Source organism: Pseudochaenichthys georgianus, chromosome 3 (assembly GCF_902827115.2).
Source record: "Pseudochaenichthys georgianus chromosome 3, fPseGeo1.2, whole genome shotgun sequence".
NCBI classification, from domain to species: domain Eukaryota; kingdom Metazoa; phylum Chordata; class Actinopteri; order Perciformes; family Channichthyidae; genus Pseudochaenichthys; species Pseudochaenichthys georgianus.
In genome coordinates this window covers 3,759,283-3,776,832 of record NC_047505.1, presented here as the reverse complement: position 1 = coordinate 3,776,832, position 17,550 = coordinate 3,759,283, and the positions used below count along the sequence as shown (strand labels likewise).

At 42.1% G+C, this 17,550-nt stretch overlaps 1 protein-coding gene across 1 annotated transcript in view; it reads left to right on the top strand.

Annotated features, from left to right (window-relative positions):
- The first annotated feature begins 4,290 nt into the window (after positions 1-4,290).
- The window catches only part of LOC117461945 (major intrinsically disordered Notch2-binding receptor 1-like), an 88,378-nt gene continuing 75,118 nt past the window's right edge, over positions 4,291-17,550 (top strand). The window contains 3 exon segments of the mRNA XM_034103943.2: positions 4,291-5,787; positions 7,721-8,690; positions 8,693-9,171. Of these exon segments, the coding sequence (XP_033959834.1) occupies positions 4,963-5,787; positions 7,721-8,690; positions 8,693-9,171 (2,274 nt within the window). The 5' untranslated portion in view covers positions 4,291-4,962.

Below are 17,550 nucleotides of genomic sequence, written 5' to 3'. Positions count from 1 at the left end.
AAAAGGAATAAGAATATAAAAAACTGAAATAGAGGAGAGAGTTAAATGAGGCTGGAAGCCTTGACAACAGATGAGCTTTGAGTCAGCGGTCCTGATGGACACACAGTGGCATGACAGCTACACTATTTGTGTCGCCTTCTTCCATCTCCGTAACATTGCAAACATCAGGCATATCTTGCCTCAAAACGATGCAGAGAAACTAGTCCATGCATTTGTTACTTCTAGGCTGGATTATTGTAACTCCTTATTATCAGGGAGTACCAAGAAGTCAGTCAAGTGGCTTCAGCTGATTCAAAATGCTGCAGCTCGTGTACTAACGAGCACGGAAGAGGGACCACATTACTCCTGTTTTGCTGCTTTGCACTGGTCCTGAGTCCTGGATCACGAGTCGTGGCAATGCCTGTTGCTGTGGTCCTGAGTCGCAGTCCTGAGTCCTGAGTCGTGGTTGTACCTGTTGCTGTGGTCCTGAGTCGCAGTCCTGAGTCCTGAGTCGTGCCTGTTGCTGTGGTCCTGAGTCGCAGTCCTGAGTCCTGAGTCGTGGTTGTGCCTGTTGCTGTGGTCCTGAGTCGCAGTCCTGAGTCCTGAGTCGTGGTTGTGCCTGTTGCTGTGGTCCTGAGTCGCAGTCCTGAGTCCTGAGTCGTGGTTGTGCCTGTTGCTGTGGTCCTGAGTCGCAGTCCTGAGTCCTGAGTCGTGGTTGTGCCTGATGCTCACCGTACTACTCATTTGATTGCTCCCAGGGGATTGTAATCTACACATGGCATCTATTGCACGTCTGTCCGTCCTGGGAGTGGGATCCCTCCTCTGTTGCTCTCCCTGAGGTTTCTCCCATGTTCCCTTTAAACTGTGGGGTTTCTTTTCCTTGTCCGATGTGAGGGTCCAAGGTCAGAGCACAGTTCTCCGCGCACCCCCCGCGAGAGTGAGGTGACAAGGGGAGCACGTCTGTAACCCGACACCGTTGCAATGAATCGACATTTGACCAATCACGGCTTTGATACGGCCACTAGTGCAGGTGAAGAGATGTCGGTGAAAAGACAGTTTCAGTCCGGCGCAAGCAAGAGGGGAAAAAACATGAAGAAACTAGAGCATCACTCGAAGGTGGGTTATTGTATGAGTCAAATGTACAACTTGCGAATGTTGTATAAGTCAAATTGCCAATTTCCATATTAAAACATCAGCTGCAATTCACGACATGAAGAAGGCAGTCTCTGCAGAGCATATAGGCTAATGGAGATGCAGTTATTTCGAGCATTCTTTATTTAACATTCATTCAAGTATGTGATGCCTTTTATCTGCTGATGTGCAGGAGGAAGAGTGATACACTGTCTGTCTAGTTGGCTTACATAACAGTTAAACTTTACAGCCTAACAAACATGGAGCATTTTTTCCCCTTTTATTCATTTTTATGTCAATTTGAACATTTCATGGTGATGCTCAGCCTCTCCCCTTAACTCCTGCAGTCATCTTCATGTCAACCACAACACAGAGAAATACTGATAGAAATGTGTGTGTAGTTGTTGATACATTGCTGACAGAGGGAAATACATTTGAATACAGATTTAAGAAATATCAGTTTTGAGCATGTCATAAGCATGTTTTGTCTTGACTATATTACAACTATATTATAATAAAAATAATATAGTATTTATATTATTGAGTTGATTATGATTATTATTAGTAGTAGAAGTAGTTTATTTGCATTAATTATATTTTTAATCTTTTTGAGGCTAGTATTTGGTAGGAAATGCAGACGTATAAACCTGTAAACGCATACTGAACGACATTCATGCACATTTACCATTTACCTCACAGTATAACAAGTAACTGTGTTGATAATAAACAGGAATTATATTTGCAAAGTAGCCTACTTTGTTTCCAAAACAATTTGTTTCACTCCTGTCGGTTGGGGGGGGCTCATCTCACAATGTCGCTTGGGGCCCCAAGTTGGCCAGGGGCGGGCCTGGGTACGGGCTAATGTTGCCCGGGCAAAGGCCCGTTTGGCCTTTTTGGCTGCCCCTCTGGAGAGAGCGAGTTTCTTTTTCTTTCTTCTGTTGTGGCCGAATCAACATGATAAGCCCACAATTAGTAATGTAGCGTCTCGCTGCGGGAAACACACTTTGTCAGCGCTGTCATCTGCCGGTGCGTTAAGACCACCTCAGTGTCGGATTTTGGAAACTAGATTTTGAGTTGTCTCATGGCAGTTAGGGTATAAGGGACACACCAGGGGACTTTACTTCCTCTTGATACCGTCGGTTATTTACAAAAAAAACACCTAGCCTAAATATAGCCTACTGTCTTTCATCTGTAAACTCCCTCTACGGGCCACTCGCTCTCTTTTCTTGATTGCCCTCTCACGGGTGAACAGTTCAATGTCCCGCTTCATTGTAGGATTTCTGCCGTGTCTCTATTTCAGTTTGACCATCTCTGTTATTAAGTTATTGAATACTAAATAAATAAGTAATTAAATACCTTACCGTTACTGCGCTCATAAAGAATGATAAGAATAAGAATAATGCGTATTGAACTGGTTTAATTAATTAGTTAGAGGCCCTATGTTATCAGTAGGCCTATGTCTGGACTGCACAGCAGTTACAATGGTCTGGTCAAACTACATTAGAACAGAATTGTCCCCATTTTGTCTTTAATAGTTACTAACATTAGATATGTTAATGAGATATGGACCGCAAAACAAAAAATGTCCCTGGTTTTCATTTTTAAAATCAAGTCACCGAATGCAAGTAGTCGCCTTAGCTTATTTTGTTATGAGATGATGATGTGAATGACTATTTTTCAAAGTAATTTATAATAAAGGCATTTTATCAGGTCTGCATTATCATATTAAATAATACAGACTGTCAACGTTTTATATTTATACTATTTCTAGTGTCCAGCGGTAGTTGTAGTTACGTCATTCTAAGTGGAAACAAAGAGCTGCATCGATCACACTGGATAAAGCATTCTATGACCGGAAGTTAGAAGCGTTTCCTTCACAATAAAAGCACTAAAACGAAACAAAAACAAAAGCGCTTTGACTTGCACTATTACAAGTGTTGGCTATCAAATCAGTGAAGTCATTATATTATATTGTATACAATAAAATGAACAACATAATATGTGTTTTGTATTCATTTACAATTTCTCTAATTCATGGATGCATTCAATGCACCCATTCATACAGTATATCCCTAGTGTACTATTTTTGCATTTCATGCTAATTTCTCACGTAATATTTATGTATTCTACAGTTTTTGCAATTTAGACAACTTTTATTACAATGTATTTCTCTTTTGAAATTATGAAATAATTATAAAACTAGCTCTTCTTTTTAATACTGTTTTACTTGGAAAAGAGTATACATTTGAATATTGAAACATATACACACAAGCACTCTCATTTGTCATACAACAAATAACTGTTTAATAAATGAAAATATTCTTGATGCATGCACTTGTAAGCATGTGTATGTGACAATTGTAGGAGTTGAATGGGGTGGAGACTAAACAAAACTTAACAGAGATACACATGTGCATTGTCCCTGCTAAATAAACGATTAAAGAGAATAAAGATGAATGTGGTCTGAGCAAAGATGTGGGATTGCACCCTGATCCTGACGTGATCTGATCCGATCACAATCTGGACTAGTAAATATAGTATAGTAGAAAGATAATGTGACACTGTTCAACAATCTTAAAGTTCTTCTTAAAATTCAGTTAAACCTTTAATTAATTATTCTCTGTTTGAAGGATGTTTATCCTTGCAAGATGATGTTTTATTTTGTATTTAGTAAGTAAAGACTAACCTTGTTGAATTCGACCGTGGCAGATTTAAGAGCAGTAATACCAGAGGTCACTTGTTTAGAAGAAGTAGTCTCCGTCGATGCTGGAACTAAGCATATTTACCAAAGTAGTGTACCTTACAATTTTGAGTTATTATCAGTAGGCTACTGTATAACATTATGGTTCCGTAATAGTTAATTTACAGAATGATATTTTAGACAAATGTGCTGTTTATTTAGGAGATGTGTTGCATTGTAAGACTTACACAAACAGACAGTATACAATAGTTCAGATCTACTTCCACCCAGACTAAGGAGAACATTACAATGCTCGTTTTACATGTGTGAATATTCCTCAACATCTGTAGATCTGTAGGGAAAACAATGTTGATTATAAACACTGCTCTTCTGAGGCTCTTATTTTGAAAGCGGAAGCAGCCTGTGTTTATTGTTTGGACGTTGACACTGGCTCTTTTTCAGCACAGCGTGCAGTTTCTCTCTCAGCCTCGCCGCTGAGACAGAGTCCTGGGAGAGGAGACAGCGGACAATGGAAGAGCGTCCAGCCGGCTGTGAGCCCTGCAGCCCGGGAGCAGGGACCCGGGGGTAACGTCACATACAGCCGGGACAGGAAGGATATTGATCAGCATTTACCTGAGTGCGCCACGTGAGAATGCACTGTGCGTTAGATTTGATTCAAATTGATTTTATTTTGACTGATGGATAATTTGATTTTGGTTAAAGTTTGTTTGCTTGTATGGGAGATCCAGAGCCAGGTGATGTCTGGTTCTCCTCTACTGCTGGGGGTGGGGGGGGGAGACACACCGCTGTGCTGCACCGAGCACCAGATCATTCTCTCTCTGCTCACAACTACTCGGGGTGAGTGACGGTATGCAGATGCTGGAGGACTGAAATAAGGCTGCACACCTGCTACATCTGCTCTTATTGTCGAAATGCTGATTTTAGTCCTCTTATGACCATTTGTCATAACATCAGCAAATGATGTGTGATCTTAAATGAGTTTTAAAGACAGTGGGACTGTGTGGGCATCTCTGATGTTCTGATGCTTTATGTGTCTCCTGTGGTCAAAACAAGCCAACACATTAGCATTGAATGAACATTCAGATGTGTGGTTTCTAGCTTCTCCTGAGGTAGGACCTCCTCTGTAAGCCTGTTCCTGCCCCCCAGCAGCCATGGACCCCCTCCCAGAGTACTCTCTGTTCCTGGTTCGAATCCTGGACGAGCTGGACACCAAGCACAAGACCATGTCCTACCAGGACCTGTGTAAGTCCCTGTGCGCTCGCTTTGACCTGGTACAGCTGGCCAAGCTCCGCAGCCTGCTTTTCTACACCGCCTGCCTGGACCCCGCCTTCCCAGCCACCCTCTTCAAGGACAAGATGCGCTGCTCCATGGAAGACCCACAGTCCAAGAAGCTCATGGTGGCAGCAGACATCGTCACCATGTTCAACTTGATCCAGATGAACGGAGGCATGGTCAAAGACAAGCTCCCCACAGCACAGAGAGGCAAGTTCCACAAGAACCAGTCGTTGGAGCTGGGCAAGTCTGATGATGACTCCTTTAAGTTTGAGGACTGTGACAGGAGGCTTGGTTATGAGCACATGGATCACCCCAGAGCTGGACACCACCACCATCACCCCACCAAGCAGCTACCTGGGACTCAGAGCGCCACCCCCTCCTCTGAGTGCAAGACCTTCCAGCCGTTCATCCCCTCCTCGGACCCTAACTTCCTTCTGGGCGTCAACAAGGACCTGAAATGTAGAGCAGCGTCTCTGGACAAGCTGCACCACCTACCCCAGTACTCCAACAGCAGCCCACCCTCTCCCCCATGTGCGATAGAGAGCACCTACTTCCCCATGGATATGGACAGCGAGTGCACCACCGACCAGGAGTCCCTGCAGCACATGGGCCCTCCAGAGCCCTTCTCCGTCCACTCCTGCATCCAGAAGAGGAACGTCTTCAAGGAGGACTTCCACAACTTTGTGGCCTTCTCCCCACAGGTTTGTGTTTTTGTTTCTAGAAAACTGCTGAAGGACGTAAGAGATGGGGAGCAACTTGAAGTACTGTTAATGTATCTCAGGAAAAAAATATAAGAGGCAATGTATTCAGATAGGGGAATTATTTTGTAGGAACAGTAAGAAAAAACTAAAGTATTCAATTCACAAAAAAAGACACATGGAAACCATCAAACTATCCAACGTTTTTTTAAATGTCCATTGTACATCTGATGATCATGTGAAAACATAACAAGATAAATATTGCATGAACTGATTTTATGAATAATGATGAGAACGCTGTCATTAGTTATTACATAAAGCATAAAGATTCCTGGATATCCAGGCAACCATTAGAGCAGTGGTTCTCAAACCTTTCCTGTCATTCCCCACTTTGGACAGGTGGGTTTTCAAGCCCCACCTGTCCCGCATCGCTCCAATAATATGGTAGGCCAAGCTTAACATGGTCAAATGTATCGTTCTATAACAATATATCTATAACAAATAACATCAGTTCAGAAACAGAGAAAATCTATAACAAATAACATCAGTTCAAAAACAGAGAAAATAAAAGTGCAATGGTGTCAATCCTTGCCTCAAATGGGCTGAGTTCCAAACACATAGAAAAAGGGCCTACTATGCAATAGTGTTATCAATGGAAGGCCAAGCTTAAAATGGTCAAATGTATTTAAATAACGTCAAGTTCTACATCTTATAACAAATAACATCAGTCAATAATAACAAATAAAATCAATAACAAATAATATCAGTCAATAATAACCGGGAGCTTCGGGACTTTCCCCGGTGGGCCGCTGCCGTTGGTGGGCCGCTGCCGTTGGTGGGCCGCTGCCGTTGGTGGGCCGTGGACTTTCACAGCCGCATTCGCCGCCGCAAACACCCGCCGTTGCGAGGCTCTGGCTGTAACAGTCCACTACCGCCTGCGAGGACCCAGGTTCGATTCCGTCCTGAGGTCCAAAAAATGTATAATAAAATAAAAATAATAATCTCCCGTTCATCGCGTCCATTCGAGACCCACCTATCACTTCTTTGCGCCCCACCAGTGGGGCGGGCCCCACACTTTGAGAAACGCTGCATTAGAGAACACATCAATGTAAACTTAAGTTTATGGAAAACAGGTTAAAGAAAAAAAATGGCCTAATCATCATTTTATAAAAACAAAAAATGTGTGAAACTAATACTCATTGTATAATATTTAAAAGTTTTAGTTAGCAGAATGGCCCATTTCAAACCATATGAGTATATTTAAGTCAGTATGCATATTATTATCTATGTATGTTTCCATATATTAGTATACTGTATATGAGTATTGGGTAGGTTAATTATAAACTAAAATCACATTTGACACTTATATTCTGAAAGTAAAATGTATGTTTAGAAAGGTATCAAATAAACATAGTGGAGTATACGTTTAATATTTCCATTTAACATGTAGATACAATATTTCTAGATAAGTAGAAAGCAAAGGTCAATGGCTTTTTCTTCACTGCAGAAATATAGGCAAAAAGGCATTGTTGAACTCATATACGTATACTGTCACTTTTTAAAATGCATCCCATTTACCATATTGTATCCTTTTAAGCACACATTGAAATGTATGCTTTACCTTTACCCATTACTCTCTCAGTTCTCTTATTGTCTGATGATCCAACTTTTATATTCAGTACACAGGGGAGAACTTCTTACACTTGTCTGTTCTTTTGACACAGATGTTTGCTCTTGTTTAATGAGTATAAACACCACATGACTTTCGTATAGCATGTACCTCTTGTATCCTGCAGATCACTGTTCCATATTAGAAGTTCTATAATTACCATTAACACAACTTGACCTAGAACTACTAGAATGGTTCTCCCTTGACAGTTTATACATGTTTCACTCTAAAGATTAATCTGTTATTTTTCTGGGTTACTTCCTGTAGGTGAATCCCAGTAAAAGCAAGCAGGGCAGTAAGGCTGCTGAAGGCTACCACAAGAGGGAGCTGCACAAACCTACTACCTTCTTCAACCACAGCTTTGAACTGCCCTACAGTAACCCCTACTTTGAGCCAACACTCAACTCTCCTCTTCAGGACAGGAGGAGGGTGAAACATGAGAGCCTGGACAACCTGCAGTCCTCCACATACTTTGGTCCGACTACGGTCTCTGAGAGCATCAGCAGCAGGAAGCACAGGGACAAAGCAGGGAAGCAGCCGTCGTGGCCCGTGAAGAGCCTCAGTCTCAACACAGGAGAGGGGCCTCCAGAACTTGAGAGATCCTTTCTGAACAGCAAACCACTCAAAGAAAACCATCATCGCAATGTCACCATCCGAAGAACTGACAATGATCAGCATTTTCAGAGCCCAAAGGAAAAGGTGGTAGTTTCTCCTTCTGGCTTTGCAAAGAAAAGTGAAGGAATACAAACCAAGGATGTAGCAGTGATGGCGAGTGGGCCGGTGGGTTTGGAGAAAAGAGAAGCAGCCAAAAGGTTCAGGGGCAAAAACAGTCCTTCCTTTCAGGGAGTGGACAGCTCCTCTAGTGTTGGGACTCAAACAGAGCAGGCTGAGAAGAAGAAGGGGAAGGAATACCCAGTGAAGTACAGTGACAGAGAAAGACACGCCTTCAAGCATTGTGAGGAGGACTCTGAGATGGTCAGCGATGACATAAGCGACATTTTCCGTTTTCTGGATGATATGAGTGTGTGTGACTCATTGGGAGTTGTTCAATCGTCCTGCTACAACAGTAATGGTTCCCTCTCTCAGGTAACGCTGAAGTCTGAAGGTGAGAGCTCCCCTGAACGCAACACGGTCAAACTAGCCAAGTCCAAGCTAGACCGCCTCTTCCATTCGCTTGAAAACACAGACGATGAGCTCAAATCCAGCGTGTGCAAGCTGGTCATGAGGATCGGAGAAATTGAAAGAAGCTGGAGTCTCTGTCGGGGGTCCGCAGTGACATCTCCCAGGTGCTCTCCAAGCTCAACAAGCTGGACGAGAAGATCCAGGAGCCTAAGGCCAACGGGAAGCACGGGGGGCCGCCGTCAACATCTGGATCCAATGCCACCCCGGACAAGTTGCACCCCAACCCTCATCCACATCCCGACATCACGCTCTCACCTCGTGTTTTCCAGTGCCACACCACCGGTCACAACGTTAAAGTGGACAATAGCCCCTCAGCCGAGTGGGGCTGCTCCGATGGGAACAGTGATAGCCTCAGGGTCAAAGCTCTGAGGAAGAGCATGTTCACCAGGAGGTCGTCACGCTCCCTCAACGAGGAGAACAGTGCAACCGAGTCAAAGGTCGCCAGCATCACCAACTCTCCCCGGGACTGGAGGACAGTGTCCTACTCCTGCCACCCTGGAGACGAGGGCAAGGACCGACAGTGGAAAGGAAAAGAGGTAGGACTGTTTTTAAATTAACTTTTAAATGGCAGAGAAACACACAGTATTTGACTTATGTAGAATACAAAGCATGAAATCACCAAATCAAATAACTAAATTGAGCAGATGCTGTTCAGCAGTAAGAATACAAAAGTATAACTCATAAACTTAATAGTAGGACACTGATCGAGGCCAACAAATGATTGATACACATCCCTAGTGTGGGGGAAACGTCTGTGTAGCAATGCAGGAGGAGTCACCGACTCAAAGGAGACACGGGGAGAGCTGGAGCTTTGATGGTGTATTTGGAGCTTCAGCCGGAGGATTCACAAAACATGTCAAAGAGTCAGAGGTTCTGACTTCACGGTCGAGTTGCCACGTCAATTCTGAAGAACTCTACCCCAGACCCGTGTGTTCAGCTAGTTCAGAGAGCCTCATCAACATGCTGCATAACAAGATAGAACCACAACACCTCTATCAGCTGACGCCAACAGGCAGGAGCAGGGAGACAGAACACTGGGAGCACCGCAGCCAAGGTTACGGGTGCGTGTGCTCAGTCAGGACAGTTTGACCTGATACACTGGGTCACAGTTATGGGCCTTGGGAAATATTTCCCCAACACCTAGTTTCCGTTCCATACTCAGTGGAACTACAATGGTTGTATGTAAATACTCTGGCACTTCACTGACATCTCTTTTCTTTTTGTATAGTTAAAGGTGGGGTAGGTAAGTTTGAGAAACCGGCTCGAGATACACTTGTTGTTATATTCCATGGAATGCTCTTAATATCCCGATAGCAATGAATATCTGAAGTGCTTTGACACAAAATCCATACAAAAATGTCATCTGTAGAAGCCGTAATACTGTAAAAAGTACAACCAACCGATTGGATGGCCTACCTGCCTGTCAGCCTTCCATCGGGGCACAAACTTATCTCGTGCCCTCATTGGTCATGTGCGCGTTCGTGTGTGTTGGAGGAGGGGCTCTGAGAGGAAGTGGCAGATTTTCTCCGGTTGTGTATTTTCAAATTCTAGCGATCTCGAGCCGGTTTCTCAAACTTACCTACCCCATCTTTAACTGCAATGACTTATTTTTTACCACCCAGATGTCAGCCTAACATGCTGTAAACCAACATTGAAATATTATCCCTTACATAAAATCATATAAAGTTGTTATGGTAATCTTGTCAGCAAGCAGACTTCTATCTACACTTCCACCAGTGCCTGAGAGACGTATCTGTCTCTAGCTGCTAAATGCAACACCATGTGCACTATGGACTAATTCATGTTCTCCCCATGATCAACCCTTGTTAACTGATCATTGAAAGGAGAAAGGAAAGGAGGTTGGTGTGTGATTTGATGTTGCTCTACAACAACAACAACAACATCCCGAAGGTCACTTGTAATGCAGGTGAAGAGGTGAGGGGTCTAGTTTATGGCATGTGCACAACATATAGCTTTTAAATAAATATCCTGGAATGAATTAATAATAAAGAAAACAATAAAACATGTTATACATATATCGCTTTTCTCAGTACTTTAATACTTTACAATGAAACAAAAACATTGCATACATGCATTGAAACAAACATACTGAAATGATAAAGGTCCTAACCTGCAGACATGAAATTAAAATGACACACAAATAAGTGTGTATATGCCAATATGTTGAACTGTTCTGTTACCGTTATATTTGTATTCAGCTTTATTCTTTTGATCCCCACAGCAGGCTTTTAAAACAGCACGTTCAAATGTCAACATGTCTCATTAGGTGTTAAACACACTGCTTATTCCCTGTGACCTTTCTGCTCCATGCTAAATGGAGCGCATGTTAATTGAAAATGGTCCTGACCCGAGCAGTCTGCATGCAGCGGCTCTGGCACAACGACCGGCTGTATACCATCTCTGTAGGAGTAATAACACTGACTAAGGAGTCATTGTTCTCGTGTTTGGTTCCTGATTTATTTAAAAGGTGCCTTTTTTCAATACTTGCCGTCACAAAACCCATTCACTGTTACACTCTCTTGTTGTAAACATCCTGCATTGCTCTGGATAGTGCAGCTCCTCAGCTCTAATCCAGATAATAAACAGTTCCTTATTATATATTACATTCCCAATGTTTAGCCACATGTCTTGTGTTGACGGTTTTCTCTTGTACCATCTCTCTATAATCAAATTAAAAGCTGCACATACTGCAACAAATAAAATACTTTGGGCAGATATCAGTCTTCTCCTCACACTGTATCTCCTGTCACAGTACCAACGTACATGACCCCGGATTTTAAAAATATCCATTGAATGACTCGGTCTGAATTCCTGTTGTTTCCTTGCTGTCTCCGACTTGGTACCATGGCAGGAGCAGTAAGCCTGTCGCGATAATCAATACATTGACTTATTGTACGATAAATAAAAATGGACTCGATAACTTTTCTGAGCTCGATAAATTGCCGTTTACATGTGTGTTTGTTTACATAAGGATGTGACCAGAATTTTAGCCCGGCGTGCTGTGAGGGGCGGGGCTCACACACAGCCAGGTCAGGACACTCCGCGTGCAGCAGTGAAGCAGCCAAACTAATAATATAGAGACAAGCAGGAGACAAAGTGTGACTTACTCGAGGGGAATTTGAAGTGAAATGGAAGTGGTTGCAAAACCTAATACCACATCTCCGGACTACGGACCTGAACGAGCCGGGCGGTGTGTTGCATTTGTTTAAAAAGGTAGCAACAAAAGCTAGCAATACGACCAACCTTAAACTGCACCTGAAACACAACCAGCCCATTCCGTGTTCCAGCTGGGAGCAGACACGGCAGCTGGAGATGGAGAGCCCCCGCCTTCCCGACAGTTTACAATCAAAGATGCATTTGCCCAACAATGCAAACATGTTGTTGTTCCTCGCTCGAAAACTTTGAAATACAAATTTGGATATGGCCTGCTGAGGCATCTGGGTCTTTGGACAGTGGACTGTACACTTGACTGTTGTTTTAAGGAGGTTTGTTTTGCTTGTTTATATATATATGAGAGAGCTCTGTTTTCCAGCCTGAGTCGATTTAATTGATTGTTTTGGTTGTGTGTGATTTTAATTAATTTGTTATAATTAAATGTATTTGATTATACATCAAATACATTTATTTGTTTTATTTATTTGTTTAAATAAAACAAATACAATTTGTTTTATTTATTAGGCTATATATTATTTATATATTTGAATATTATTTCACATTTCATTTGCAATGTTGAATGTTCCATAAAAAGTTCTGTTTGAAAGGATGTACTTGAATTATTATTATATATTATCATTATGTCAGTGGACTACAATTGTCTTACAACGGAGCCGACAATATTATCGTTTATCGCAATAATTTCCGGGAAAATGTATCGTCCAACAAAATTAATTATCGTGACAGGCCTACATGTCATGGCCATTTCTGCTGATCACAATTCCATTGTTGAGGTCTACTAAAATAGATGTATACTGTGCAATTTCCCAAACTCACATTGGTTTCTCAAACAGCATCTCTCTGTCCTAAACGGCTCGTTGGAGCTCCTGCCCCCCCCTCCCTGTGAGCCCAGTGTGCTCCGATTGGTCAGCTCGGCCACTCTGTTCTGATTAGTCAACCACCAGAGAGGCTCCGCCCATGTCTAACAGTGCTTTTTTCGGCTCTGAGCGGAACATCAGTTTTACAATGGCGTCGGTACAGCCATATATGTTATACGCTAACTAACCAAACTGTACCTACAACTGTTGTTATTTAGATGCATTTGTGGAAACTGCGCCATGATGCCTACCAAAGTGGAAAACGTCTGTTGCAAAGAAATTAGAAAGGTAGCCTAGCTGACAGTTACAACATTATGTAGCCAGCTAGCTGAAAACACCAACAGTAGCACACAACATCATATGCCAAGATATACACCATACATACCCCACACCCATAGAACCTCCATAACATGTACAGATTCGATTATAGACCTTTGAGGCGTAGAACGGAAGAAGAGTATGTTATTCATACCTGTAATAAACTACTACTGTGTTTGATGAAAAATCAAATCATGGTTTGCTATATATGAATGATATGTTATAGGAGCAAATAATTCAGGGAAGAAAGGCTACTAAGTATTTCCATCAAACTTTATTTTTAGAAATGTACAAAATGAACATGTGTAAATATACATACACTGTATATCATCCATTCCTCTCCTTATAGGCGTTTTCGGCATCTTGCCTATCGCAGCTTTGTAAGCTGGTGCTGGGGCTTTTAGGACGAGGCATCAGAGTGGTCATCCCGTCATGTGTTGTCGGCCGGATACACCAGGAGTTTCCTGATCTGGCTGGACGAAATCAAATGCAAATCACAACATATTAGAGAAACTTAGTTGTTTTAGGTTTGTTAGCTTGCCAGCTAGATTAATATGCTAACCTACGTTTGCTAGTTGTTCAGTGTAATATGCCAACCTACTATGAACAACAGCTAGTGGTTCATATTAGGCTAGCAAGAACATGTTTACAATTGCAATCTTATACGGGTATACTCTGCTACGTTCGGTCATTCATTGTAGCCAGTGTTGGGAAAGTTCACTTTCTACATGAACTAGTTCAGTTCACAGTTCACACATTTTAAAATGAACTAGTTCAGTTCATAGTTCATAATTCAAAATGTTGAACTAAAGTTCATGGTTTCAAAAATGAACTAATTTATAGTTTATAGTTCTTTTTTCAATACGTTGCTGCGAGCTATTATTTGTCTCCTGTACGATGTTAATGGGCCATTTCAATTTTTACAATATCCTCAGAGGGCCGTACAAGTTATTGACCTCTGCTTAAAAAAACTAAAATCACAGCCCATTCATTTCATTCTGTGCAAAGAAAAAGCAACCTCCTAATCCAGATATCTCACCATGACTCGCGTATGCATGCACGTGCACGGTGTGGCGTGACCACCAACACAGAAAGATATGGACACAAGATGTGTGCAAATGTATTTAGTTTCCTATCCATGTGAACATGATTTAAGTGGGGGGGACCTAACCTCCTCTAGAGGGGTCCGGGGGGCATGCTCCCCTGGGAAGATTTGTTGCACTTTGAGAGCAACATTAGGAGATCTATGGACACATCTCTCAACACCCAAACACAACTGTAAGCAGATTTTCTTTTAATTTATGGATATTTGACAAATCACTCCCCTTTCAAACTGTATTCTTCTTTATTAATAACTGTCATATAGTATTTTATACCCGTTTACTTTATTCTCTTATTTTTTTTATAACTATAATGATCATATAAAGATGTGCCTTTACCTCACTGGTTGTAGACAAAGCTTCTTATATTCGTTAGCATAGCTAGCTAACCAGATGCTAATGATAACAACACAGTTATTGACTGTCTGATCAGTATGACAGATGAGCAGATCGCCACTGGGCTTTCAACTAAAGACACAGACACGCAGAAACTGCGGCATGTGTATGGACTTATCGGTACTGCAATTTCTGAAGTGGCGTTCTGGTGCTCTCCGTCAGAACTGCACCCTGTCAGTCGAGACATATACCACGTGATGACACGTTAGGCTCGTGTTGTGTTCAAGGACCCTGACCTTGGCCAGGAAAAACAGGCACTCGCTTGTTTAATTTTTTTGCGGTCTAGATTTCTTTCATTTTTTTATTTTTTGCGTGTGTTTATAAATTACCTCGAGGGCCGTACCAAATTGTCTCGCGGGCCGTATACGGACGGAGGCCGGAGGTTCCCCACCCCTGCCGTAGAGTCTCACTCTGAGCGAGTGCTGCTGCAGCTGCTCTCGGCTTCGTCCATACTAATTCATTCATTCATTCAATGCTCGCCGGTTCCGCGGTTCCACATTGTTTGTTGTGAGGAGTCTGATATATTTAGTATATTTATATTTCAGTGCGATAGCCAGGGGTGACAGGCGCGTACGCGTCACAGGCAGCTTGCTGTTGCCAGATTGGGTGGTTTTCCGCATTATTTTGAAGCCTGTTTACGGTGTGTTTTAACTGGGTTTTCGGCTGAAAGTCATATGAAATCTGGCACACTTTTGAACGCCGTTATAATACAGTGCTGAGAATGAACGCACTTTTGAACGCCGTTATACAGCGCTGAGAATGAACGCGTTCTCAATTACGTTCATCTAGCGGAAATACAGTACGTTCAGTTCACGTTCGCCCAAAATATGAACGCGTTCATGAACGATCGTTCATTGAACGCGTTCAGGTACATCACTGATTGTAGCTGGCATAAAAACAATGTTTTCCCTAGCATGTCTAGCTCTTGGTAGCCTTCTTGTTTAGCTCGGTAGAATACACGCTAGGAACGCCAACTATAATGTAATTAAGTTTCGTGACTGACCGTACAGTAAATCACCCGGAGTATACTGTCTATGAGTATTCTGTGTGTGAATGCAGACATTCTCCTGCTATGAGATACAAGTAAGACCATCTGCTGACATTGGAGTTGATATATGGAAACGCTAGCAACTTAGTTAGCCCAGCACAGTTAAAGAACATATTTCAAAATAAAAGACACGAGGATATAATGGCAATGCTGTAAAAGACCCAGAAGTCTGACGACCCTTGGCCCCCCTGCTTCCGGCGCCCATGCTGACGAGGATACGTTTATTTCTGCATTCACATGCAGATATGCGTTTATAGAGAATATAAGTAATCTTTGCATAACTTGATTTCGCTGACTTCCGGTTTGTACTGTGTCGGCAAATCCAGTGTCCAGCTTGTCGCTGTGTGACAACGTCATGTTTGTTGCATACCTGCAAGATTTACCTGTGACAAATGTCAGCGATGTGAACAGAACTGTCGCCCTACTTTCACCTGCACCCAGCAGCAAGCGGGAGAACGATATCTCATACAGTTCACACAGTAATGGAACAGTTGTTAAGCATTATTTTGTCCAAGTAGTCTCTACATTATGAATGTGATGTTTGTCTAAACTGCTAAGAAGCTGACCGCTGAGTTAGAACAGAATGAAAGGCAGGCCATAATCACTCGATGCTCTAAAGATGAATGTGTGTGTAAGGCTTACATGAACTGAATTGAAACACTGTCCATTAGTTGATTAATAAACAAGACATTCAAGTCAAAGTTTTAGGCATTTTCATTTGTAGCACGCTGTAAATATGGACTAGGAATGAACACATGCAATGTGGAAACACACAAATAGGTTTATTCTCAATACTCATAACAGTATCAGACACAATGACTTTACTGAGAGTGAAGATGACATGAACATAGTTACTGTATGGCACTGAAGACAAAATACAGTATATTGCATTTACCTCTTCCTCTAACTCTCTCTCCAATATTTGTGTGTGAGGGGAACAGCTAGTCCAAAAGCGTGTTCTCTTTTAGACTGCTGTCTGATTTCTCATCATTTTCTTTAGTTTTGATTTACTTGTGTTTTGCAAAGGATGACTCCTGTGTGTAAATTAATTCATCATTAATTAAATATTATATACATCACACATTTGCATCAGGGGGCTTTACAATCTGTACAGCATAAAACTCTCTCTGTCTTAAACCTCCCCTCGTAAAAGACCCAATTAAAGGGGAAATAAAAGACCCCTCTGGGAGAGGAACTGAGGCGGGATCCTTTCAGAGGACAGACATGTTGCACTGAAAACAAGTGAACCGTTGACTTTAATAAAGTGTATGATGTCAACAGTTTTTCATTTATTTGAACTTAATATTGTTGCTTTCAGCTAACCTAATGCGGTTTTATGAAATCTGTTGAGATAATTTAATTAAAGTCAACATCTCCGTTGTTTTTCAGTGTGTGTATATAGAAAACATAATATGCCTAAACAGATAATCCATATGTCTAAATGGATAACTTCACCACGGCCTGGGCTGTGAACTCCAGTTTATCATTCTTTGTGGTTTAGATGTTTTCCCCTGTGGTCAACATTCCTATTTATACAGCCAACGACTTTGTTAATTCCTGTATCTTTACTTATCCAAACATGTATTGTCGAAAACAATTTGCCCAGAGGCCATTACTCAGAGCTTGATATATGTTTAGTCAGAGCGGAGCACGACTCCTGACTTTTCCCTGTGTTTTATATATCTGTTGTAATTTATTGTCTTTTATTATGAATGTAGTAATGTGTTTTAAGTGATTGTAGTATTTATTACCAACACACTCTCACTCCCTAAGCGTCCAATAGCGACGTTTGGTCAGTGTCCGTGGCGTCCAATTGTGACGCTCCTAGGCTCCTTCAGCGTCATAAAGGGACGCAAATAGCTTTCAACTGATTGCAATGTATTCCCATCTGCGTCGGGATTTGACGCTCATGGAAGCACGGCATTCGTTTATGCCGGCTGCCCTTAAAAGGCAATGTGAGCATCCATTCCCATTGGATAACGGAGAATTTTACACCCGGAA